This window comes from Ambystoma mexicanum, chromosome 10, assembly GCF_040938575.1.
Source record: "Ambystoma mexicanum isolate Mex_15411 chromosome 10, UKY_AmexF1_1, whole genome shotgun sequence".
Taxonomy (NCBI): Eukaryota; Metazoa; Chordata; class Amphibia; order Caudata; family Ambystomatidae; genus Ambystoma; species Ambystoma mexicanum.
The window spans coordinates 1,500,543,665-1,500,570,321 of NC_090932.1; the positions used below are offsets into that span (position 1 = coordinate 1,500,543,665).

At 45.6% G+C, this 26,657-nt stretch overlaps 1 protein-coding gene across 4 annotated transcripts in view; it reads right to left on the reverse strand.

The window, feature by feature from the left end:
- The window catches only part of ABCB9 (ATP binding cassette subfamily B member 9), a 398,286-nt gene that overhangs the window by 117,531 nt on the left and 254,098 nt on the right, over positions 1–26,657 (reverse strand). For all 4 annotated transcript variants that reach the window (XM_069619638.1, XM_069619639.1, XM_069619640.1 and 1 more), the window contains exon 9: positions 12,440–12,613. In XM_069619638.1, coding sequence (XP_069475739.1) covers positions 12,440–12,613 — 174 coding nt within the window. The remainder of the gene's footprint in view (positions 1–12,439; positions 12,614–26,657) is intronic.

The following is a 26,657-nucleotide window of genomic DNA, read 5'->3' on the forward strand; positions in this document are numbered from 1 at the left end:
ATGAGAAATATGCTGGAAACGCTCTTAATTCCCTTTTAGAGGTTCAGGATGAGTGGTATCTAGTTAATATTAGTCCAGGCTCACACTAGCAATGATGCAGGGATAGTTAGCAGGTTAAACGAATTTCTGGCAAATGAAATCAGGCAGCAGCAGTTTTTTTACATGTGAAGAAATTGCAAATCGCGGCAAAATTCGCGGATGCGCCGAGCGCTATTACAAAGGAACCGCAAGGACTATCTCGACCGTTTTGGGGTCCTAGGAAAGCCTGGGATCTCAGCTTCCAAATGAAAGTTATTGCAAGTCTCTAGCCCAAACGGTTGCGGAGATATGAGTAATTTAGTAAAGGTCGTTTTTGGTTTTGTAAATTTTAAACGCACACTTTTTCAAAATGACAAATTTTACTAGAAATGACAGGTGACAGATAGGAGGCAGTTCTACTTAGGTTAAATAGATTGAATTAGATGAATTTAAACTAAGAGATGTGTTCTGAGTTTTGCTAAGTACTCACAAGAGATTTTGAACAGGAAAGCGACTTGGTCACGATCTTCAGTCTGGTCAGGTCTTTCCGGATTCTGCTCACAGCGCCTGGTCTGGTCTCGGCTAGGCACAGCACTGCTTTCTCTCTGGTCTGGTCTCTGCTAGGCACAGCACTGCTTTCTCTCTGGTCTGGTCTCTGCTCTGGATAGATTGAAGTCTCTAGTTTGGCTTTCTGGAGTTTGATGGAGGTAAGTATGGATTTTTCCGGCAGGGCTTCCAGCGGCAGATGAAATTGAATGTCTCTATGTGTCCTGACTCTCTGCTTTTATCTGTTTCTTGAGAATGGGTGTGTGTGTTGCATCACTAGACTTGCCCCTCTCATTCGTCATTGGTCAGGCTTCCATTCCTCCGCTTGATTGGCAAACTGAACTGTGAGTCAGATTGATGTCATTTTATGATCTCTTGAAACAACCTCCCTTATCATCTGTACACCCAAATCTATATATGATCAAAATACATACTTCAGAGTTACACAGTTGTTTGAAATTACATATACATGGTGTGGCTGAATTTAGCCATGTCTCTGTCCAAATCTGCTCATTCTAGGAGCTTGCATTCAGGGAGGGTACATAATTGACTTTTTAACTGCTTTTTCAATTTCCGACATGGACCCAACTTTACATACATGTGTGCAGGGGGTAGGGACATTAACTGATGAAGTTTCAGATTTTTAACATGCACACATTTAGAGTAATATCCACTTTTCCGCTAAAACCCCCCTGAACATACCACCGGTTCCTACCACGTCTTAAACTGTGGGCAGAAAAATCACAAGAATTATGGTATCATTTATAAAATTTTCACATGTCCGCACTATGAATTATCCCCCTTTTTATAAAACCATATCCTTGCTGCAGGGGTGTGTCTTTTCAGGTCACATGGTACAGAAACCAGTCTTTCCAGTTTCTGCCAAGCCAGCTTGCTTCTCACAGGCAGTGCCCCTCCCAGCTTCTCCAGGAGGAAGACACTTTTTACGACGTCTGTAATAAAAACCTTTGCCTGAGTGGAGAGGGCTTTGTTCACTCTCTGGCAGAGCACAGGAAATTCAATTATCAGATAGATGGCATATCCTTAGTGTGGGCAGCAAAAGGAACATTGGCCTGGGAACATAGTTGTGACTCAAGTTTCACTCCTGATGGGATCCGTTGCTAGGCAAAATCAAGTTCCTTAAGCCAGACCTTCAGCTAGCTTTTTGTTGCTTTTAAAATAACTTGTAATTTTACACATGCAGCTAGAATGCTGATTCTAAGTGCAAAACTATGACATTTCAACAGTTACAAAGGCATGTGACACCAAACATAGGTCACTCATTTAATTTAACATTTTCGATTTTGGTGGTTTTAAATCCAGTTGCAGTTAGGCTTAAGCTGCTGACTCCATAGCATTTTTGTTATAAGCATTGTTTTTGGGCTCTTCATTTCCCAGATTTTGTAGGCACACAAAACTCCATTCTGCCAAATGTCTGCTGGTGTTCAGTGAATATTTTGCACATGTTGCAAGGTTTGAAATAGGCATTTTGCTTGCCTTCAGAAAAACACACAGTGGGTTTTAAAACGCCGGCTTTTGGATAGTGGTGAGTACTGGTACTGCACCCATTTTTGGGATTTTCTTGGATTAATGCATTCTAAACAGGAATGGTTCTTACATGGTAGTAAATCCTTGCTTAACATTGTTTTGATGGGGCTCCTTACAGTAAGATGGTTATGTGGAACCCCACAAAAAGGGTTGAATCTTTAAAGTGGTCCAATGAGTCACGATTTCAGCAACTTTTTGACATCAGTAAAAGTGGATTTTGTTAACAAAGACCTTTCTTTACCCTGGTGGGTGGCAAGTTAGGTAACCATTTTGGTGTGCGCACAACTGCGCAGCTTTCCTGGATTTCGGCGCACATGTGGGTTTTCCGCCATCTTGAATTTCCTAAGCCCACAGCACCAAATGTTGTAGCAGGGTAGCTTAAACGTGGGTCAGGACACCCTACAAGCCAACAGATGAGGTGGCAGTTACGGTCGTTCAAAGTCTTCTGCGAAAACCCCTGACAGATTTTGCAGGCATCGATCGAATGATAGTACACAGTCCGTATGGCCGTCCCCCTCGAATAGCTTCTTCTGGCCGCAGATAGCACAAGGCCGAAACAGACTTTTTCTGGGACACAGATGACATAGCAGCCGCTGAAACGAAAAGCAAGTGCAAGACACGAAGAGGAACACAAGGTGACCCCAACAGTTGGGAGACGGTTGAAATCTGAAGGGAAGCTGCGGGGGCGGGGCTATTTATATCAAATGTCCTATTGGTGTGGCCTAGAGCACCCAAAAAGAATGTCAATAGGACACTGAAGTGTCGAAGTTTTCCATAGGAAAACACTAAGTTAAAGTTACTGAGGTTTCCCAGCCTGACAACGGGAAATATTCACAGCATGTAAATCCACGAAAGATCCAATGCAGAAACGGGTCGAAGGGTACCTTGAGCAGTGTATACAGTGTCAGGCTTCATAGCAATGCAAGATCCTCCCACACATCCACCAGCGAGAAGCTGCAAACCCTGGGAGTGCATGAGCATCGATTTTGGTTCTACAAATGCAGGCTGTCATTATCTGTTGGTGATTGATCAATAATCTCGATGTTGAGTTTGTTAACTCTACAGAAGCCACTGATGTCATCCCAGTGTTGGAAAAATATGTGCAACACATGCGCTTCCTGAGCAGCTCAAATCTGATAGTGGCCCGCCCTTTCAGAGTGCTGAAACTTCCTGGATGACCTGTGTATCAAACATCAGCGAATCACTGCTCACGCGTCAATTGAAATAAAGAGAGATTTATGCGGACATCAAACAAGGTGTTTCAAATAGCACAAGGTCAAGGAACAAGACTTGATTGCGCACTATATCAATTCTGATGAGACTATAGATCAACTCCCATCCCGGAAATCCAAAACAATTAAAGAAGATGAGGTTGGAGGGAGAGAAATGTCCATCAGGAAATGGCTGTGAAAATGTCTGAAGGAGGTTCCGGCCACAGGACATTCATGTGGACGATGTGGTACAACTAAGAAATAGAAAGATTGCAGGGAAACAAAGTCTCACATACGAACGATACAAATGGGACTATAATGGCGGAAACAGGATCCATTATTACGGTCTCCGATGGCAGACAAAGAGTTACCAGCAATACAAGCTTCTTCAAGAGGCTAAACAAGCCAGGAGATTTGGAAGAGCCGAATGAAATGGGGAGCACATTTGAAAACTCCTGACGCAAAGTGATGGGCACCAGGGATGGACTGGGACATAAAATGGTCACAGGCACCAATGAAAAAGTGTCCCACAGTTGCAAATTGCAATTCATTACATTTTTTACAGAATGTTTGAATAGTACCCTACGGGGAGTTTTTTGATAAAATGTGATGAAAATTGTGCAATTTAAAGAATATTTATTCAGCAACAATGGTCAAAACTACTAGCCGCATAGTGAAGTAACTCCTCAAACTGCCCACATTGGCCCAAAAAGTGGCCCACTTTGACCCAAAAAACTGGCCCACAGTAGCAGTTTGCGTTTTTGGGTCGGCATTGCCCCATAGGCAAGCCAAGCCTAATGGGCACCCCTGTCGCGGACAAGGGAAGATAGGAACGAGAATGATTCGAATGACGAAGGTGAAAGCCACTCCTTCCAAGAAAATGTCATGCTGGGGCATCCAGCCGATCTAGATCAGGAACCACGTTATATCAAGAGAGACGTTCATAAGAGGCGGAAGAGACAAGATGATTATATAGTTTACGCATGGCAACGTCTGTGTGATACATATGCAGAAACAAAGTGATAGTAGAGATTATAGTTTATATTTTGTTATTGTTTGTTACTATGGTAAAAGATGGAAGTTACGTTTCAAAAACGATCTCTTAAAGATATATGAAATGTTGTGCGTCATTACGTTCATTGATTAAAAGGACGCATCTGAGGCAGTGCCTGCTGGCTTTTAGTGCGTTATAAACAAAAACATAATTAAATAAATAAAATAAACAGAGCACTGGTCTTGTGTGCTATTATTATTACTCAACACAAGAGTAACAGCTTTTTTTGTAACCCAGCGAAGGAAATGGGGCGGAAGAAGAGGGAGTGGAGTTCTGGCAAAGTCTGTCTTGCCTTGCTGGGAACGCTGCCAGAGCTTTGCTGCATCCTGAGGCCCATGGGCTAGCCTAGGAAAGTCCCAGAACTGTTGCCAAGCCGAGCTCCAAGAAGACTCAGCCCTCAGGACCAAATGCATAAACAGCCAAAGCCTGGTATACATGTCTTTCAATTTGCAGACTTTTTTGTGAGTGTGGCCACTGGGAGAGCAGACATTTTCAAATTTAAAATTGTTGGCATTCTTATGTTCCCAAAACACGCTTTGCTTGGGTTCCATGAAGAGTGGGCCTCAATAAGACCTCATAACACCGTTTCCGACACCTGATATCCCAGTGCCACCAGGATATTACAAGTCCCGGCGGCCCTGTATATCAGGCGACGGGCGCACCAGCACCGGCACCGACACCATGCCTGCAGCCTTAGTGGCTGCAGCACCCTTGGAAAATTGACCCCCACCCCTCCCTGCGCGCCTCTGGTCAACAGTGGAGGGGATGAGGGGCCTGCAGGATGCGCCACATTTATTTTAATACCTCCTCGCTCCGGCTCCTCGCAGGGGGTTAATCACTGGAATAGGATGCTCATGCTAATGGATGAGCACCCTATTTCAATGAAAACTGCCTCGCTCCCGCTTTGGAGCTGAGAGGTAATCATGTGAATAGGGTGCTCAGCACCCTATTGTTATTAAATGCGCCCCGCCGCATTTAATAACAAAAGGGCGTCTGCAGCGCCTTCTTCAACTACGCCAACTCGGGGGAGCCCTTGAAAGACTCCGCCGAGCTGGCGGGGTGCTAATGGTGCCCTGGGCGGTCGCCTGGCCAGCCCTGCCCTAACTAAGGCTGGCCCTGCCTGCAGGGGCCAGTGCGCCTCTGCAGGCATTCTCGTAGTGTGGGTGTTCGGAAAGGGTGCCGGTACGTTGCTACCAGCACCCTTATTTCCAGACCGCCAAACTTGTAAATGTGCTGTGTAACCGTTACCTAGCTTTGGCCCCGTCCCCTGGCCTCACCCGCTCATGGAGTAGAGCGCTCGCAGAGAAAATGGTTTCCATTTCCAGCACTGTGTAGGCCATTGATATAGTGTATTGAATTGCCGCAAAACCCCAACGCAGCAAAAGCAACGAGCAGAAAACATTTCGAACTGGATTAAGCAATAAAGGCGGTCCAACGTGTCTTTAGGTTTGCAGGACGTGTCCTTCAGAGTACGTGAAGGACACGACATGCAAACCTAAATACACGTTGGACCGCCTTTATTGCCAGAAAATATAGTACTTTTTAAAGAGCAGGTTTACCATTACTGGCACGCCATCGCGAGGCAGGGGTGGGCATGGCCCCTGGCAACGCATCGTGACAAAAAAGGAAAGGTGTGTAAACTAGTGAGAATGGGTTCCTTCCGTTTTGCTGGGCCAACTTAGTGTTATAAAATGCAAAGCACCGAGCAGCCAGCCAGCAAGTCCCACTGCCGAGCTTGGGTTGCTTAGCAACCACCCTACAGGCAGCTAACAATGCATGCATTTTGCCTGGGTCCCACTGCAAAGTAGTTACCTCCCAAGTTAAATGGCATTCACGTTGAACGTTCAGGAGCTCCTCCGAGGGTCGTGTGGGGGCCAGGGCTGAGGGGCTTTGCTTCGGCTGGCTGAACGGCCAGTCAGGCTCAAACAGTGGACCCTTGACAGCATGGTACGAGATTACTTCTCCCTCTGTAACAGGGACTGCTGTTATTACTGGATGGAAAGATATGAAAGGCTGAGTCAGCCCTCGGTGGTGGAGGCGAGGGCTCTTACTAGGAAACAGGCCCTCGGGGCCCGTACAAGGGTACGTGCACGCGCATGTCCACAGAAAGCCACATTTACTACAGACCATCGGCTCTGGGAAGGCTAGAGCGGAGTCGGGAGGATAGCTCAGGGGCAACGTGCTCGCCTTGGAAACAAGACCACACGGAGCAATGCAGGTTCGATCCCCGGGTCCGCGCTTAGAAACCTCTGGGTATTAGGCGCGTTATAAATAACACATCACACGTGGGCACACTCATTGCTATGCAGAAAGTTCTGCCACGCGCCCACTAGTGGCCTGTAGACGAAGCTTTAATGTTGTTAACCTTTATTCAAGAATACAGACATCGCCCACATTGTTGCAGTCATCAAACAAAGCGTTTACTATTTTACATTCAATCCTTATGGAGGGGGACGCGCCTGTAGAGCAAGCTGAGATCGGCCATTCGTGGGGGGCCCACAGCAGGAGAAGGTACATCGTGCATCTCAGCTGGCCCCTAAGCATCAACTGTTTACTCTTCCTCGCAGGGTGTTCATTTCTTCTTTATCCAAAATGGGGCACTTTTCCAGGAAAACGAATGCACAGGAAAACATTCACGTGGGCTTTGTCTTGGCTGCTTCCACCGCTGACTTGGGGAAATGCTATAACATTTATTTTGGTGAATGGAGGTTTCTGTTCTTGTCAGACCTTAAAGCCATGCGCACTGGGGGTGTGTGCATAGGGTATAATAATAATATTAACTTGCTATTTATATAGCGCTTTTATGTAAAGTGCTTTACATAGAACATATATGCATACACTATTATTACCCAATCGAAATTGGTACTCACTTTATCGACCTCAGAAGGATGAAAGCCTGAGTCAACCTTGCCGGTATTTGAACCCATTACCTGCAGATCAAACACAGATCACAGCTGCAAGTGCTCAACCCGCTCAGCCACCTTACCCAAGTATGGTAGGGAGCAGGGATATAGGGACATAAAGTGCAACATTATCTGTTTCAATAGGACGCTATGCATTCCTGTATTTTCTATGTAAGCTTCTTAAAAACTCAGCTATAAATGTTACTCAGGCTGCTGTCTGAATGTTTTGGACTACAGCTCCCATAATTCTTCACCACTGATTATGCTGGCTAGGGATGATGGGAGTGGGAGTCCGCAACATCTGTAGGTGCATATTATAAGTAACAATAGACGAAGGGCAACAACGCTTGTTAGAAAAGGAAAATGGCTCCCATCAGGTAGAAATTGTGCGTTAGGTCAGAAGCACCAATGTAGGTGAAATACTTCTTTTACAAGGTGTGCATTTGCTGGTGGTGCGAGAAGGAAGAGGATTGGGGAAGTGGATGTGCAAGAGAGAGATAGCAGTTATCCAGTTCTTGGATCCCCTTGAGGGGAGTCCATTGGAGGGAGTCCTGTTTGACCAAAGTTCTTTGATGGTCAATAAAAGGAGTCCTTTTGGGGTAAGTCATTTTGTGCAGGTTCCATTTTGTCTGTGGCGTTTTTGAATTCTATAGAGTAATTCCTTTGAGTGGAGCCCTTTTGAGTAGATCCGCAGAGTCGGCCCGGGCCATGGGCAGTCTGTGCTGTCACCCAGGGCCCTATGCTCTTGGGGGCCCGCAGCTACCTGCTGCTGTGAGTAACGAGGACTAAGCTGCTTCCAGCCACAGGGCCTTTCGTTGTGCCTGTTTTAGCAAGGCTGTGCGGTCATCTCACAATCCCCTCTGATGCGCTTCTAGAGACAAATACCTCCGGGCCACCTCCCCAGCAGCCCATTAGACCCGTGGTCCCCCACAGTTAGGGCTTTTCACGCTCTTAGTTTAAAGTAATGGTCCAATTAAGAACCTTTGTTTTGGAAGGGGTTGCAAAGGGGCCTTTTATTTTGAAAGCACATACAAAAAAACGAGTTGCTGACCAAATCTGTAATTAAAATATGTCCACATTTGGTGTGTTGAATACATTTTTTTGGGGGGGGGGGTGGGGAATGTCACATTTCACTTGCATCATTTAAAGCATGCCTTTGTCAAACAATGCAAAAGGTTCACATTTCACATTATCTTTTGTTGAAATATAGCCTACAAGCCATTTTATATAATTTTATGCAATTGCATTCTGGCATTTGTAATCTTCAAGAAGGGATGAAAATAACGTAACATTTGTACTCTTTTTTTTTTTTAAACATATTTTTATACGGATTCCTATATTCCTGCAGTACTTTAATTATGATGTATGTACTTATCAAGTCTGATTTATAAAACAGAGTATTGCTGAAAGCCAAACGTCATGGTGGGGAGGGGAAATTTGTTGTGAGGACTGTGATTTAACATGTCCAAGGATGTGGGAAGAGAGGTTGCTGGACTGCAGATGTTCTGCCTGGCCCTCTGCTGATTTTCAGGGTACAAGTTGCGATTCCATGTGGGTTGACAGCATCCACCAACTTTTTTCACAGAACCGACTCTATTCCCCCTTGGGTGTTTTCGCCCAACAGAATTTGAACCCACAAAACCACATGAAAGTGTCTTCAAAGCACACATCTTGTATTGGTATTTTGCTTTCCAAAGAATATTTCAATATAGATGTTTGGGTTGAAAGGGTGCACACCTTTTATACTTTGCCAGAGTGTTCGAAGAAAATCTCCTCTAGCTGTTGTTTTCTCCGGGTTTTGATGATTCATTTCTATTTTGAATTTTCTTCTATTAGGAAAGGCCAGTTGAATTAAATGTGCGCATTTCACTTTAGGATACGTTCAGTCCTTGACTCCAGCCCTATTGATGACATTTGAAGAACTGCGGAATTGCTTCCTGCGACTGCCTCAGTACCTTTCCAGTAGATAGGCTGTTACGATTGCACTATCCTGCAGCTATAGCACTTTGCCCTGTCTGGCTCAGAACCAATCCCTTCCCTTACATTCTTGAAACCTGCAGTCACATTAGGTATGTTTGGATTACTTACCACTGATCCCCATTACTCTTTGTCCTGCTCTTCCTCATCAAGGTACTTTCTTTTGAGATACGCACCTCTACAAAAGATTCAGCTCACTCAGTCGGCTACTCCAATATAAGCCTCACTCCTGATATTGCTACAACCATAATATTAACAGTTAAAATTCAGATACTGAACGTCAGTTTATTTGATCCCCATGGATATTAATGACTCATTTTGAGACATCATTTTTCTGTTATGCAAATAAAGGGGCCCCACACATCTTTTGCCGCCCGGGGCCCTGCAAATCCTAGGGCCGGGCCCCACCAAGAGCCCTTATTGTCTTGCCTGCTTATGAGGGCACCAAATAGGTGGGTTTGTTGTGAGTCCTTCCTTTACTGAGCGTTTCATTTGGACAAAGTTCCTTTTACAAACAAACTGCGTCTATATAGCAACAAACCAAATGTGGCTTTACTCCACTCATAAACTGAAAGGGTTCCCTCTTCTCCTGTTGGCAGCGTGGCTGAGCCACCACAAAACCTACTCCGGGGAAGAGGAGCTTACTAAATTCTTGGCCCCTGGCAGCAAAAAACCCTGTGAAAGCCCGGAGGGTAAACGAGAAGTAGTCATGTTATGCTACCGTTTGTAAAGCACAAAGGTTCACCCCTGATGGTGCATGTTGGCATTGATCACAGATGTGCGGAAGAAGGCAACTTAAAGGTTGGCATGAAAAAGATCGGCCTTGAGGCAGTCCTTACGTTTTAGAGCATTGCCAACCAATCCCAGTATTTGTGGCAGTGAGTTCCAGAGAGAAGGGACGGGGAAAGAGAACAAGCGTCTTCTCCATTTGGCATGCTTCATTTTGGGAATCATCGAACGCCTCCAAGAAGCCAAACAAAGGGGATGACAGAGAATATTGGGACAGTGTATGATCCATAACGTGAGGCCTGATCCATGGAAATCTTCAGGGCAGCCATGAGGGCTCTACAAGAAAGCCTTGGTGGGTATGAGAAGAGGAACCCTCCATCTTGCCCCCAACAGCAGAACAAGGCTGTCCCGAGTAGGCATCATTGCAATAGTCAATGCGAGCCGAGTGACATTGGATGGCTTAACAAGAAGAAAGTTAGGAATCTTTTAAGTGGTTTTAATTGGTCTAGGTACAGTTGGAGAACCTAACTGGTGTTTTTCATAAATGCAGCACTAAGCAGAAGTTTCAAGTCTGAAGCAGGTGGGATTTCAATGGAAATGGGGTGAACGAGTCAGGGACGCTTTTAGGGCACAAATGAAGAAGGCAGTTGAAGAACGCAAGGTTTGGCCTGGCTAGTAATGTCTTCTTTTGCTTGTGGTAGTGCAGGACAGAGTACGGCAGTGGTGTACACGTGTTTGTGCTTAATGCATTCTCCATTCATTTTAATGCTCCACTGTTACAGCAGGGTTACTGCAGGCACATCGGGGTGTGTTCATCACAGGTGCCACCGCAATAGAACACATCTCATAGCCCTTTACCAGGCGTGATTAGGTTGTAGAACCGTAAGACGTCCTGTTGGGCTTGACACAAAATACTTTATAACTAGGACTTTGCTCAGGCAGCAGGACGTTTGCTTAACCCCTTAACTGCTGAGCTTTAATCAAGTCTATGGACAAAGGACGAGCATACTCAAAGCCCAAGGACTATTCCTGGGTTCTGGGATGCACTGGGAGAGCAAGGCCCGGCCAGTATGTAACTGCAGCTGAGTGAGCCTGCAAGGTGGAAGCTCCTAAAGCTTTGCCACCGAGGGCCAGACGGTCATTAGCTCAGCATGTGTGATGGCAAGCCTGCCTCAGCCTGGATTCCTAGCACATTTCAGGCTGCTGTGTGAACAGCTTCAATCTTCACACAACAGATGTTCTGGCTTCTCTTAGGTTTGCAGTGTGGACTTTTTTTCTAAAGCTGTCACTCCTAGAATAGACATAGAAACTCGTCCGGAATTGGTGGCTAATCCCACAAAGGACACCTTACCCCACTGCAAAGACCCATCAACACGATATGCTTACTATGTAGTGTTTGTGCATGCAATGGAGATGAACAGGGACTTCACATGCACACCGACTAGCATAAATAAGACAGATCAAATCAATTTTACAGATGTAGTTGGCCAGTTGGTTGGTAGTCCCTTGCATTAGGTACAATGTTCTGGAATGTACGCATGCATACATGGTTGTCAGAATAGGATTATCTGCTTCCCTGCCCAGGATCGGTCATCAAAGGGTGCTCTCAATGCACGCGTATGACAACTATATATGCCTTTGACTCATTAGTCAAAGGCCCAAACATGCATGATGGCAATGTTTGCAGAACACCTATGCAAATATTAAGAAACTGCAGCACACATGCAGCACACATGGCCACCAAAACATTGGCATGGAAGAAGTTTATGTTCCCGCTGAAATCAAGTATCTCACCTTTCTTTCCTTTCTCTTATAGAGGCACAATTATAGTTTCAGCAGCGGAGGATGTGTCTTGATTTATTGTATGAATCACTCATGCTCGCGAAAGGAGCTTAATGGAGGGCAAAATGTACTCCAATAGGACTTTCATGCTGGTCATAGAAAGCAGTGACCCACCAAGATCACTCAATCCTGTATTTGAAGGGCCACATCTAGTGGGTGCGGGATCGCTTCAGAATCCATACCCATTCAATCTTTAGCATCCCCAACATGTACCAATAAGACACCATTGTGGCTTTAGTGCCGGGGTCTACAGCCCACTGATCCTCCCCTGAGGGTGAGATTGTCAAAACGCATTGCATTTAATGCGCGTCCGTAGCACCCGCCCGAAGGACCTGGCTCCCAGTCACTACCCGACCAGGAGAGGGTTTAAGGATATTCCGTAGCTGAAAGCGTATAATCTTTAACCAACCATAAAGTTACATATACCACTTGATTTCTACAATTGGGAAATTTACAGTGTGGATTGCAAGTTGCCAACGATTCTACAAGGCAAAGCCATTTCTAGCAAGTGCCTATCCATTATCTAAAATTCTTAGTTCTAAAACGGTGCAACCTATGTGTGAGAAATTAGCATGTTTTAGCTAACACTGCGCAGACCCAATATTTATTACCTTCTTGCGTAGGTACTTGTGGTCATAGCTGCTGATAGGATGGCCATCAAGCAGAACCTCTCCTTCTTGTAAGGGGTAGAAATGTTCCAAAATATTGACACAAGAGCTCTTTCCGCTGCCAGAAGGTCCCACCAGCGCTGTCACTTTTCCGGGATCAAGAGTGAAGGAGACATCCTAAAATGGAAACCAAGAGGTGAATTGTTATGCTGTCTTGGACTAGAAACTGAACAAGGGCATCCCTCGCTTAACCCCTTAAGTGGCAGGCTATTATTGAAGTCTATGTAAAAAGGACGAGTATACTCGTCCTTGGCACTTAAATGACCTGAGAGAATGCGATTCCACACACAAAACTAACATATGAGTTGTTTGTTGCTCCTATTTTTAAAGCAACTAAGGGAACAATAAGGTGCCATACAAAATCCCATAATCAACAAAAATAAATGCACAAATAAGTAAACACCGACAGCATGAAAACAATACATCGAGCGGTGTGACCACTTGTCGAATTGTGGACCAACAACCAATCTACCACTGGCTTCATTTGAAAGGACGTCTGACATTGACATATGTTCTGCTGCAAAAAGGATGGTCTGGTGTCTTCAATAGACACCTAAATGAATTCATCTTCATTTTGAAAATTGATTTTTTTTAAATCCACTCCCGTCGCCTGAAAAAAACATTTTGACACATGCCCTGGCAACCATGGATGCAACTGTTTAGGAAACAGATTACTAATAAACACTACAAAATGTAAATCTTCCATTGAAATCATGGACTACATTTTCCACAAGTATGATATCATCATATAGTTTCTACATATTCAAAACTACACTGACGTATTGAAGTAGGGGAACTATATAGTATGAACGATTGGCAAAGTGGGTTATTAAATGCGTGGGTTATTAAATGTATAGCCGGCATTTCATATTCAAATCCAGTTCCTGATTTCATTTCTCATTTCAAGAATAATCGTTTTACAAAATATAAAAAATAGATCAACCCGTTTTTGATCAGGATCACAAGTTGATTCCCCCACCTGGACAATCAAATGTCAAAAGATGTGTTAAGTCACCTTGATACATGGACGAGCCTCTCACATGGCTGTGTGCGGACATTAACTGCATTAATTGGATTTCAAATATCATTAATTACCAAACCTTCTGTACTCAATCTCATGCATAATCAGTATTGCACCCACGATGTAAATGTATTAGATTGCACATGCGATCCGTAAGTTTATTTATGTGTTACATATCTCTCTGGCAAAGACATGTTTTCTTTCCATCTTGTAAGCGATATTCAATGAACACTACAGCCAAGTCAATGCCTAGTCTGGGATGCTGAGGAAAACCCTTATTAATGTATTTTTATGTCTAGTTCAGTACTCTGGATGACCACCCTTGTATAACACCCCCCTCTTAGAATCCCCCTGACTCCACTGAGCCAAGAAGTAGGTTTGTTTTGCAAATTAAAAGGTTTATTTGAGAATTTAAACAATATATACATATATCACACTATATAATAAATTAATATCTGATAGTACACTTAGACATATGATGTTGATCTACAATGGGTAATCTGGCACTAGCACACTTCTTTACAATCAATGAGGAGTTAGTATAGGATGGATAAAGTAGCAAAAATACTTTTATGATTTCAAGGGAAAAGCAATGAGGAATAAAATGCAGTACAGAAATACTTGATATGATTTTAGCAAAAGATAAGATAATCACTTTTTCTCTGGCGATTCACCCCCCCTCCCCTATGCAATGTAAGAAATGGAAGGAGATGGAAAGAGGAGCACACAGTTCTCAGGAATGCAATCAAATACAATACGAATTTCAGTTCCCCCCCCCAGCAAGCTTAGAGGAAACAGGTAGGAGTTTGAAACACAGGCCCAAAATGCTTTTTAAATGTGATGGCAATGGATGGGAAAATGTGCCAACTGATTTTAATTCCCTCTAGAGATTCAGGGTGAGTGGGAGATGCATGTTGGTATTAGTTCAGGCTCACTTTAGCAATGCTCTATGAGTTATTACCAAGTGGCAAACAGATTTTAACAAAAGAAAGAATGGAGCTGCTATTTTGACAAGTGGAGAAATTGAGCCAAAAATCGCAATTCGGGGTGAATTCCGTGAGTACGAAGTCGGTTCTAGGCTTGTTGGAAAGCCTAGATTGTAAGACTTCAGATGAAAGTTAAATTTTGTTCCTAGCCCAAACGGTTCCAGAGATACGGACGATTAAATAAACTTAGTTTTTCGGATTTAAAGTAAACTCAAAATGACAGGTGACAGCTTGCAGCTGCAGAATTGACAGGTGACAGTTGTGCAGCTTTAAAAATGACAGATGACACGATTTCTAGGAGGCAGTTCTACTTAGGTTAAAATAGTTTGGATTAGATTATTTTAACTAAGAGATTGGTTCTGCACAGTTCTGCTAGGTACTCACAATATAAATTTGAACTAGGCCTCGTCACGGATCTGGTCAACACGTCCGGCTGCGGTTCTGTCTGCTCGGCGGGTCAATCAGGCACTGGTTCTGCTCACAGCGATCTGGGTCAGCTCTGCTCTGCTGGTCTAGCCTCTCTGGATTCAGCGGCCTCTGGTTCTGGATACTGCTCTGCTTTCCGGTCCGGATCAAGTGGATTCTGGATGTAACACTGCTTTCTGGGTACTGGCAAGAGTTCTTGGCAAAAGAATTCAGACAGCTCTCCCGGCTGTGGAATAGTTTGCAAATGATTTTGAGGCCCGCTGACAAATACTTTTGCTTGCAGTGGGCCTTCTTGGTTCAAAGTTCTGTAGTCTCTGTTTAGCTTGGAAGTCTAAGTGTTGGATGTCTGGATGTGAAGTCGTCGGTCAGCATGCTCCGCAGCAAATGGAATTGAATGTCTCTACCTGTCCCAGCAGTCTCTTTTTATGTGTTTTGAAAATGGGTGTGCGCCTGGGCCTAGCTAAACCTGCCCCTATCTACTTGTCATTGGCCCAATTCTCCCCTCTCCCATGATTGGGGGAAGGAAATGGATTGTCATCATGATGAGGTCTGTTTATGGGTCAGAGGATCCTCCCCTGGTCAGTTTGCCCACAAATCTATATTGGATTCAAATACATCTTTCCCAGATATACAATTTGTTGAAATTACATGTGCACATTATATATTCCTTATGGTCCATGCTTGTCCGCCTCTGTACTTCCTGGGGGCTTCCATTAAAAAATTACAACATTTTGCGCTTTTTAACTGGTTTTGCAATATCGGACATTTACCCAAAATTACACACATGTGCGCAAGGAGTATGGACATTAATTGATGAAGTGTCAGATTTTTAACATGCAGACATTTGGAGTGAGACCCTATTTTCCGCTAGCAACCCCCCAGAATACACCACAGGGTCCTAACGCCTCTCAAAATGTTCACAGAAAAATCACAAAAATAATGATATTACTTATATAATTCTGACAAGACCGCACTATGAGTTATCTATCTTTTTAAAATTATGCCCTGGTCAAAAAGGGGTGTGTCTTCCCACATCACAGGGTGGAATAACTGGTTTATCCACTTCCCCAAGCTCAGCTGCTAGCAGAGGCACTGCCCCTCCCAGTTTCCCCTAAGAGGAAGCCACTTTACGACGCCCCCAATATAACATTTGCCTGAGTCAAGGGAGTTGCATTGTTCTGTTCCTTCCAGTTCCCAGGTGCTCCACCCCTAATCTAATCAGAGAGGTGACAACTCCTTTTGGTAAGGGGCAGCAGGATGCAGCTAGGCCTGGGAAGAGTGGCTGAACAGGTTTCTCCTGTCGGGGGTAGTTGTCAGGCAGAATCCAGTTTTACTAAGCCAGGTTTCAGCTAAATGTCACTTTTTGTTCCCAGTTTTCTACATTCAAATCAAACTGACAATTTGTACCTATACATTAAATAATTACTTCCTTCAAGTCATTTCAGAATATGGTTTTACATTCTTCCACCTCTTAGCAAGTCTTTCCTTGGTCTGGTTTTGTTTCATTTGTGCAGTTTTACACAAAAGTCTGGTAGTTTCAAAACGCCGGCTTTCTGATAGTGGTGAGTACTGGTAATGCAACCATTTTTGGGATTAAGAAAATTAATTCCCCACAGTTCTGAGTTACTTTTTTGGCAATCAGCATTGCCATTCCCAATGGTTTCAAGCTACTGTGTGTGTAGCCCAATGGTGGTTTTAGGCAGTGCCCTCCTGTGCTCACAACATAGGCAAAAATGGGTGGCAGCCTATTCTTCATGTTTTCCCTGTGCACTCTCTGGGGAGTTCTGGCCATCATGATGTTTTCCATGCCAGTACTGCACAGTTTTATTGTAGGGCTTGGATGCATGGGTAAAAACATCCCACAAGCCCCCCCCCCTCTTGCGATGGCCATTCTGTCCTTTCTCAGATGGAACTCGCAAGATCTGGGATGTTCTCCTCATCTTCTTCCGGTAGATGGCACAGTTCAGCATCTTTTCCCCAGCATCTCTTCCCCAGTTGGATAGATCGGTTCTCCTCGTGGGTCCTGATGGGAATATTGGGCGGTACCCCGGGCCCCTCGGGTCTCTGCTCCCGGTCCCCGGTCGTCCTCCTTGGTCAGTCTCCATGGTTTCATCTCTCCTAGGATGATAAAGCAAAGCGGCAATACACATTCCTAGACATTTTTCCACCACTATTAATGGTGTGGCAAACATATACATTTTATGAATCAGAAGATATGAACATATACATTTTCTTTTTTAACTTAGGAGATAAGAACATATATACATATATATATATATATATATACATATACAAGGATCACAGAATTTTATATGCTATATGTGGAATATTTTAGGGTTGGAACTGAATTACTCTGGAGCGGCCCCCTCTGGGATTCCATTGGATTCCTCCAGTTGTTGCAGTGTGTGCCTGGGATGGCAACACTTTAGCTGATTTATATGTACCCACTTGTCTTCCCCCTCTGCCAAACCGCCTTTGGGGATGCGGATCTTGTAGGCCACAGGGGAGATGTTGTCTATAATTTCAAACGGTCCCTTCCACGTAGGCAAAAAGTTTCGCTCTTTGGCCTGGTTCCTTTGGAAATTGTATAGATAGACCCGATCACCCACCTTATATTCCTTTCGGGTAGTTTTAAAATCATAGTGGGTCTTCATGCTCTCAGCTGATCTTTCTAGATTCCGCTGAGCATAGGCAAAAGCATGCTGAAGGCGTTTCCTTAAATTCTCCACATACTCATGAGTTGTGGAGGCATTTATCAATGTTTGCTCTTGGGTTCTGTAGAGCAAATGCTGGGGAAGCACCATCTTGCGTCCAGTCATCAACTCAAATGGTGACATTTTAGTTGCAGATGAAGGGGTAGATCTGATGGCCATTAGGACCAGAGGTAGTTGGATATCCCAACTTGGCCCAGAATCTGCCACAAACTTTTTTAAGATGCTCACAATGGTTCGGTTGTATCTCTCTACTGCCCCAGAAGAAGCTGGCCGGTAAGCAATATGTAGCTTTCTTTTGACCCCCAGTATCTCCCACATCTTTGTCATTACTTCACTGGTGAAGTGGCTACCTCTGTCTGACTGAATCCTTTGAGGTAGACCAAAACGGGAAAAGGTGTGGTTAATCATCAGGGCAGCTGCAGTTTCTGCCTTGCAATTTGGGGCTGGGAGACATTCCACCCACTTGGTAAACAAACATGTGACGGTCAACATGTACTTATTTCCCCTAGTGGAGCGAATCACGGGGCCTACAAAGTCGACACTCTTAGGTCCTCTTTCCCAATGTAATCGGTATCCGTCAGGGGAAAGTTCTCAGGGTCCTCAAGGTGTTGGTAAAACTTAACAATAATTGGATCCCCCTTCTGAGCTGTAATTAAATCAGCATCAGGGGTCTCCTTACTCCATTGTGCAGTTGAAAGATCATTGTGAGCATTTGTCTGGGACCTAGTGATAGCAGTGACCTGGATTTCCCCCAACAGGGATTCTATTTCTATTAGATACCCTTGGATGGCCCCGGTTTTGGCCAGCTGATCAGCTAAGTCATTTCCAGTTTTTTCTGGTCCCTCTATTTTGGAATGACCCTTGATCTTTTTCCAATAGATGGTCATCCCATTCGAGGTGACCAGATCATCAATGTTTTGAATTAACTTCCCATGTTTCAAGGGTTTATTAGCACATAACATGCCTCTGGTTTTCCAATTAACCAGGTGCTCCACGAACCCGTTCCGTACATAATCTGAATCTGTGATTATGACCAGTTCGTGGAGTTGGTGTTGGACAGCAGTGAGGATGGCTTGATGCACAGCCATCAATTCTGCCACCCGACTACTTCGGGGACCAATTTTGTATCCAGCGGAGGGTTCTGGGGACTCATTCACCCATGCATTCCCTACGCCGGCCACCAGTTCTTTCTCCCCGTTGTGGCAACATGGTAAGAGCATCCGTCCACATAGACAGGGGGCATTCCCTCACACTTGTCTTCTTCAAATACTTTGTGTGGGGAATAAAGGTATGCCTCCGTGTTGTCCTTGATTTTTAGACTTTCGTCGTCGAGACAGTTTTCTCTGGCACAATCATGCAAGTCAGCCAGACCTTGCGCGAGGGGACTCTTCTTGTTTTGGCCATATCTGACCTCCACAGGAAAGCCTTGCATTGACAGAATCCAGGAAGTAATTCTGGAATTACTCACATTTCCGGGCCGGATTCCGTCACTTTGGAGATATTGCAGAGGCTGGTGTGGAGTCTCCACTATGATGTGTTCCCCATGGATGAACGGGCGGTAATTCTTCAATGCCCACACCGTTGCCAGGAGTGCCTTCTCCCAATCGTTGAATTTTTCCTCCACAGAGGATAACGTTTTGCTCGCATAGGAGATTACTTTATTGACCTTGTCATGTTTTTGGTATAATACTGCCGTCAAGCACGTATTGGAGAACCCTGTCTCCAGGAAGAACTCCTTGTTTCCGACAGGGTAAGCTAGGCAAGGCGCTTGCGAGAGGCTTCTTTTGAGTTGTCTTACTGCCTCGGATTGTTCTGGACCCCATTCCCACTTGACCCCCCCTTCAAGAGATGAATCAGGGGTCTAGTGATCTCTGCGTAGCCTTCAATGAACTTTCTGCTGTAATTAGTCAGTCCAAGGAGGCTCCTTAGTTCCCGCAGAGTTGTGGGGTCTTTCAGTTTCTGGAGTGCTTCCACTTTCTTTTCTTGGGGACAGAGACCCTGAGGAGTAATCTCATGCCCCAAGAAATTAACACGGGTTCTACACCACTGTGCTTTCTGAAAGGAAAGTTTTGCTCCGGCGGCCCTCAACTGTGTCAGAACATAACGGATCTCCGCTATGTGTTCCTCCACAGATGAACTTTTGATGAGGACATTATCTACATAAGCCAGGTTACCCCTCGCACCCAGGCCGGGCATGGCCTTATGTAGGAAAATGTTGAATTCATTGCCGGAGTTGAGGTATCCGAAGGGAGTCCGGGTCCATGTGTACTGCTGGCCCCCAAAGGTAAAAGCCAGTTTGTATTGGTCCTCCCTACTGACAGGCACAGTCCAGTATCCATTGGTCAGGTCTATTGCTGTGAATACCTGTGACCCCTGAATCTGGGCCAGCCCTTGGTCAATGTAGGGCAGAGGCCATCGGGAAGTATGGACCCGTTTGTTGAGCTCCCTAAGGTCGGCGCAGAGTCTCCACTGGCCATTTGGCTTCTATATTCCCAGCACTGGATTATTGAAAGTGCTGTGGACTGGACGGATTATTCCCCGGGACTAAAGGTTCTCCATTTCAGTAAGGGACTCCTGTGGGAATTGTTGTGGTGTGGATGTCGGTGCGACCACAGTCATATGAGTCTACCGCAAAGAGATCTTGGAAATCCAAGAAAACTTGTTTCAACTTTTGCTTCTGTTCCAGAGCCACACAGGCATCAGCTAGGTTGACTCTCTCTTCCACCATCTGCCTGAAGCCTGGAAAGACTTCTTGTTTGGCTATCTCAGCGGCCTCCTCCAGCTGGGTGGAGAAGTCCCTGGTCAGAGTGCTGATTTGGACTGGAGGCTTCAGGTGGGAAAGGCAGCCCTCATGGACCTGGAAAATCACCCCATCCCTCCTGAAGTCACAAGTCACATCTTCCTTACCATAAGGGCAAGAAGTGTACACCAGGAAGTTCCCCCCGTGCCGGGTGAAAATCCTGTCTGGTGTTGTATTGTCCTCACTGTCACTGTCAAAACAGTCCTTGGGGATTGGTCCTAACAGTTCATTTCCTAAATCAATGGAGAAATGTCGGTCATCAATCGCCATTCCAATAATGGTGCCTGCGGCTAGAGTAATACTCTTTAGGTCGCTGTTATCCACCTCTATTGGAATGGTGTCATGATCTATGTTGACTAATGGTGTTGGGTTTACCCCTAACCCTTGCTGTTGGAGAGAAGCATTTAGATGGATATAAGCATCAGGGTTTTTCAATTTTTGTCCTCTTTTAACTTTCACTTCCAGGGAGAATTGTTGGGTCCTTTCTGGGATGGTGACATCCTCATTGAGCTGACCTAAATGCTTTTTCTGGATCATCAAAGCCCATGGGATTATCCGCTAATCGGGACAAAGCTTTGAAGTTTATTAGGTCCAAACTAATGGCAAAGCGATTGAGAATGTCACTGCCTAAGTAAAAGGCGGCCGTGACGTCTCGCACAACCCAACAATTATGGACTATGCTCTTGTTGGCAATGGAGATTTTGAGCATACACCTGCTTGGCAGGAGATGTTTTGAATTAGGTGCTTCCAGGTCCATTTCCCATTTGTCTATCAGTTTGAATGTGGGAATGGCTGGATCTTTTGGGAGTTGGCGGAACATGGCTTCGCTGATGAAGCTCTTACCGTTGTCCACACACACTCGAGCGAGAACAGAGTCCTTCCCGTCATTTAACTGAACAGGGATGAACAACTGCTCTCCAATTTGCTGAATATCAGCCAGGCTCTGAGCTGATTTCACATCTTTCTGGACTATAGGAGTGGGAGTGTCTGATTGTGGATTGGTGAAGAATCTCAGAGTGTTTCCTTCCAGTGTGGAATACCACCTTAAACTGGAAGGAAGGTTGATTTTCAGAAATAGAGAGGACCCCCCATCACCAGTCTGTTGTCCTACTGCTATTACTGTCACGTCTGGATTCTGGTTGTTCTGGAAGTGTAATTCTACTTGGTCAGATTTTTGTTCAACCATGTGGCAGGTGCCGTTTAAACTAACATGGTTGACACTCTGTTTTAATTTTATTGGTCGGCTAGTCTGGGGCCAGAGGACCTTGTTTACGCAATCTATTAGGGGTGACAACCTTCTCAGGAAGTCATTCCCTAGTAAACAAGGGGTGCCCTCTGGAGTCACTACTATGACCGGGTGTTTCACCTTGTGTCGCCCAATTTTGATGTCCAAATCTGCAGTCCCCTCGACAGGAATTTCCTTCCCGTCAAAGTTCTGCAGTTGTCCAGGAAGAGAGGTGAGAGGAATATGGTAATTCTCCCCCCTTCCGGCATTTAGTTCCTCAAAGGCCCTTTTGGACAGAAGGCTAGCTTGGGATCCAGTGTCAAAATTGTACCCTGCCCCTGTACTTGTACCGGGGCATAGTATCTTCCCTCCTTCTCCTCAAGGGGGCACAGATAATGCACATTTTTGGACAACTGGTGGGCTAACTTTCTGGTTTTGGACATTGCTAGCGAAGAGATTTGGGCAGAATTCTGTGGAGAGCCTTGGGAATCTGAAAGAAAAAAGTTGGCAACTGGAGATCAGAGCCATTATGGGTTCCCCTGGTTCCGGTTCTGGGCCGCCCCGCCCTTTTTGGAGGCAGTCATCAGGATGGGTTTGACCCTTGGGATTTTGTTATTGTCGGTTCTGGGATGAGATGATGGGTGGCGGTAGCTCAGTCTCCACATCTCCCCAGTCTGGATTGGAATCCCTTGGGACCCATTTTTCCTTGGGAGGAGTTCCCCCATCTCTGAAGGAGAAGATCCTTTTCCCAGGATCTTCTGTGGATTCCCTCTCCCTCAAATTGGAAGACCTGTACCTCCACCACAAAGTGGGTCTGTTTGGGTCCTTTGTTTCTCCTACCCCCCCTCTGCTCCTTGGGAGGCAGGCTTTCAGGGGCAGGAGATTTTGTTTCCGGTTCCTGGTTTTCCAGGGGCTGTTTACAAGTTGGGAAGGAAGCTTCCTCCAAGGCTTTACACCCCCCCTTCCCCTTGTGCCTCCTCCCTGGGAACCGGTGGGTTATCGGGGTGGTGCCCCCGTCATTGTTCTGGAGCACCAGGTCCAGAGTTTGGGGCATTCTGCAGTGGCATGCTCATCTGAGGGTTCTGTTGAGCCCTCAGTATGTGACCCAGATCTCGTGCCATATTTTGGACCTGGCGCTCAAGTTGTGAAACCCGCTCAGGCTGATACGGGGCTCTATTTTCTCCCCTGGGCTGATCCCGGGAAGGGTAGCTATCCCTTCTCTGGTAGTACCCCTGGTTGGGAAGATTTTGGTACCCCTCCACCCTTGGCCTCCCCTCTCCCGGATTAGGTTGTCTGGGCTCAGGGAATTGGGCAAAGAAGGATGGATGACTTTGGGGCTGGAAATTGGGTGGATACCTGGGGTAAAAGTTCTGCCCAGGATTTGGTGAATTTCTGCCCTCCTGGGGGAAGTTAGGAGGGAAGTTCCCCTGGTCAGGTGCTTAGCTGGATCCCCCCCCTTGGGCTGGAGGAGTCCACACATAACCCAGGATTGGTTGGTTTCCCTTGTAGCGGGGACTTATATAGTCAGTGTGGCGGGGGACCCCATTTGTGGGACTACCTCCTCGACTGGCTGTCTGTGACTGGCCCGAGGGCCTTCTGGGCTGTGAATTATTTGGTGCAGGCAGGTTTTTAGGCCCCCCATCTCCAAATCTAAAACGGGGGCAACCTTTACCTCGGCCACCTTGGCAGCAGCAGGGTGCTGTTGGTTTTGGGGTTTTTCGGCGCATTATTTTTATTTTCGATGGGCTTCTGCACCTCATAGATCCAGGTAGCCTGTTCAATGACCCAGTCTAAAGATCTTTTCTCATGAAAATCTCTCACGAGCTGGGTCATTATGTATTTGGGTAAGGCATGGAAAAACGTATTGATAAATTCTCTGCTATCCGTGCGCACCCTTCTGGTGGTCTGCGCAAAAGCACGCTTTATTTCTTGCACAAACTCTTGTGGGGCCTGATCCTCCCCACATTGCAAATTGTAGGCTGCCTTGCGAGCCTCTTGAGGATTTCTGTGAACAGAAAAATGTTTCAAGATGGCCGCCTTATATGTGGACCACCTTAAATGGTTTTGATCCTCCAGCCCCGCAAAGAAACTGGAGTATTCTGGTGAGAAGGTCCACTTTACATATTGAATACAGCTTGGGCTGTCCTTCAAATGGAAAGTCTCCATCATTTGCTCATAGAGCTCCAAGTGTTCCCAAACGGAATACTTGGCGTTCTTATGATAAGGCGTGATGACACTCCTTATTGCCTTTATTTGTTTCAATGGGTCCTTAAGCAAGGCCCTTTTTGCCTTATTGGCCTTTTTGGTTCGGGTAACCCTGGTCCATTCATCCTCCGACTCAGAAGCGCTGCTCCCAGAAGTGCCCGTCTGATCTTCCAGGTTTTCCCGGATTCTGCGAGCCTGGGAATGGCTGGCAGAATGTGGGGACCTGGTCTCCTGTGTCCTGTAATGCTCAGAGGAGTCTTCAGACCCCTCCTTGCTGCCAGGATTTGATGGGTACCCCCCCCACTGACCTAACTGGGCAGAGGTTTTCAGGATGCCCTTAATGGGCCTACACCCCTGGGGTTCCCCACTAAATTGCACTGTGCTTGGGTGCCCATACCCGGATGCCCGCCCCTCCATTCCTGGGTGGTACTGGCCTATGAGCCCCATAACTTTAGCTGGATAGTGGTCTGTCATCCCTGTGGCCCCGTGCTCATGTGCGCCAGGGAACATGGGGGTGGCAGAGTCCAGGGACTGGTAGAGGTGAAGGCCTCTGGCACTAGGGCTCCTGAGGTTATGCTCAGGCGTTTCTCTTTCCCAGCGAACCTCATCTCTATCCGCCCCTGTTCCCTGTTGCAATGCAAGAGCCTGCGCTTTCAGTTCCTCAGTTAAGGCCTTACTAGACTATCAGTCTATCCTGCATCGCTACCTGTTGCTGGAGCCTATCATTGTGCTGACAGAGAGACTCATTTTCTCTCTGTGCCTCCTGATTGGTCCTGGAGTACTGGGCCAGTCTCTGCTGCAGGAGGATTACCTCCTCAGACCCATCCCTACTGGGCCTGCTCCTTTCTTGCCAGAGCATCCTCCACCCTCCTGGTGTGCTCTAACAAGTTCTGGTGTTCTTTTTGGAGGTCACCCAGTCCCTGGAGGGCCAGGTGATTTTCTTCCATTTTCCTTTTTAAGTGGTAGACTTCCTGGCCTAAGGTATCCCTTTCCTGACTAAGAGCCTGCATCTGTGCCGCCAGGTCGTCCCTTTACCTTTGGAAGGCACCAGCTTTCTGACGCTCCTGGTCAAACTCTGCCTGGGTATCCAGGTCTTTCAAAATCAGTTTATTGCTCTCTGCCTTCTCCCTATCTAGGTGGCTTTGCAGGGTGACTACCTGCTCGGCACATGCCCTATTGAAATCTAATTGTTGCTCCAGCTTTTTCTGGCTCTGCAGTAGGGAGTCCAAACCTTCTTGGTACTCCTTCTGCAAGGCCAGAAATCTGGTATCCTGGTCTGCCTTTTCCTGTTGCAGCACATCCATATCCTCCTTTATTTTAGTGATGTACTGTCTGCTGTCCTTTTCTGACTCCTGGCTCCTCAGCAGCCTCTGCTCAGAATAGTCCAGATCAGATTGGGCCTTCACTAACGCCATCTGTTGCCTATTTGCCAGATCTTGGCCTTCAGCACATTTGTCCTGCATGGCTCCCATATATAGATACAAATATGCCGCTATCCTGGAAATCTTATTATGTTTATCTTTGGCTTTAGGGGCCATATATAGTTCACTCAGGGCCACATGTAGGGGACCCTGATCTCCCCATATATCTGACCCTGTTTCAGTGACCTGTTGCGCGATTGCCTGCAACCAGACCGTTTGGTCCTGATGAGTCCACTCACCTCTCACAAATAGCGTATGTAAGAAGTGTTCTCTAGCTAATTTCATATCTACCAAGGTCGTCATTCTGGAATTTGAGTTCCTTCCTGACTTACAGAAGTTTGTATTTTACTTTGCAAAACAGACCATTTCCTTAGAGCGTTCCTTTGAGGAGTGCTTTACAGCGTAACACAGCGTGGTGATCCGACCGGATGTATGTCTCCCGTCAGTTAGCACACTGTATTATCTGCACAAGTGATAGATCTAACCCAGAATATCCCGGCTCCGAGCCCCCACTTTTGTAAGTGATATTCAATCAACACTACAGCCAAGTCAATGCCTAGTCTGGGATGCTGAGGAAAACCCTTATTAATGTATTTTTATGTCTAGTTCAGTACTCTGGATGACCACCCTTGTATAACACCCCCCTCTTAGAATCCCCCTGACCCCACCGAGCCAAGAAGTAGGTTTGTTTTGCAAATTAAAAGGTTTATTTGAGAATATAAACAATATATATGTATCACACTTTATAATAAATTAATATCTGATAGTACACTTAGACATATGATGTTGATCAACAATGGGTTATCTGGCAATAGCACACTTCTTTACAATCAATGAGGAGTTAGTATAGGATGGATGAAGTAGCAAAAATACTTTTATGATTTCAAGGGAAAAGCAATGAGGAATAAAATGCAGTACAGAAATACTTGATATGATTTTAGCAAAAGATAAGATAATCACTTTTTCTCTGGCAATTCACCCCCCTCCCCTATGCAATGTAAGAAATGGAAGGAGATGGAAAGTGGAGCACACAGTTCTCAGGAATGCAATCAAATACAATACGAAATTCAGTTCCCCCCCAGCAAGCTTAGAGGAAGCAGGTAGGAGTTTGAAACACAGGCCCAAAATGCTTTTTAAATGTGATGGCAATGGATGGGAAAATGTGCAACTGATTTTAATTCCCTCTAGAGATTCAGGGTGAGTGGGAGATGCGTGTTGGTATTAGTTCAGGTTCACTTTAGCAATGCTCTATGAGTTATTACCAAGTTGCAAACGGATTTTAACAATAGAAAGAATGGAGCTGCTATTTTGACAAGTGGAGAAATTGAGCCAAAATCGCAAATTGCGGTAAATTTCGCGAGTG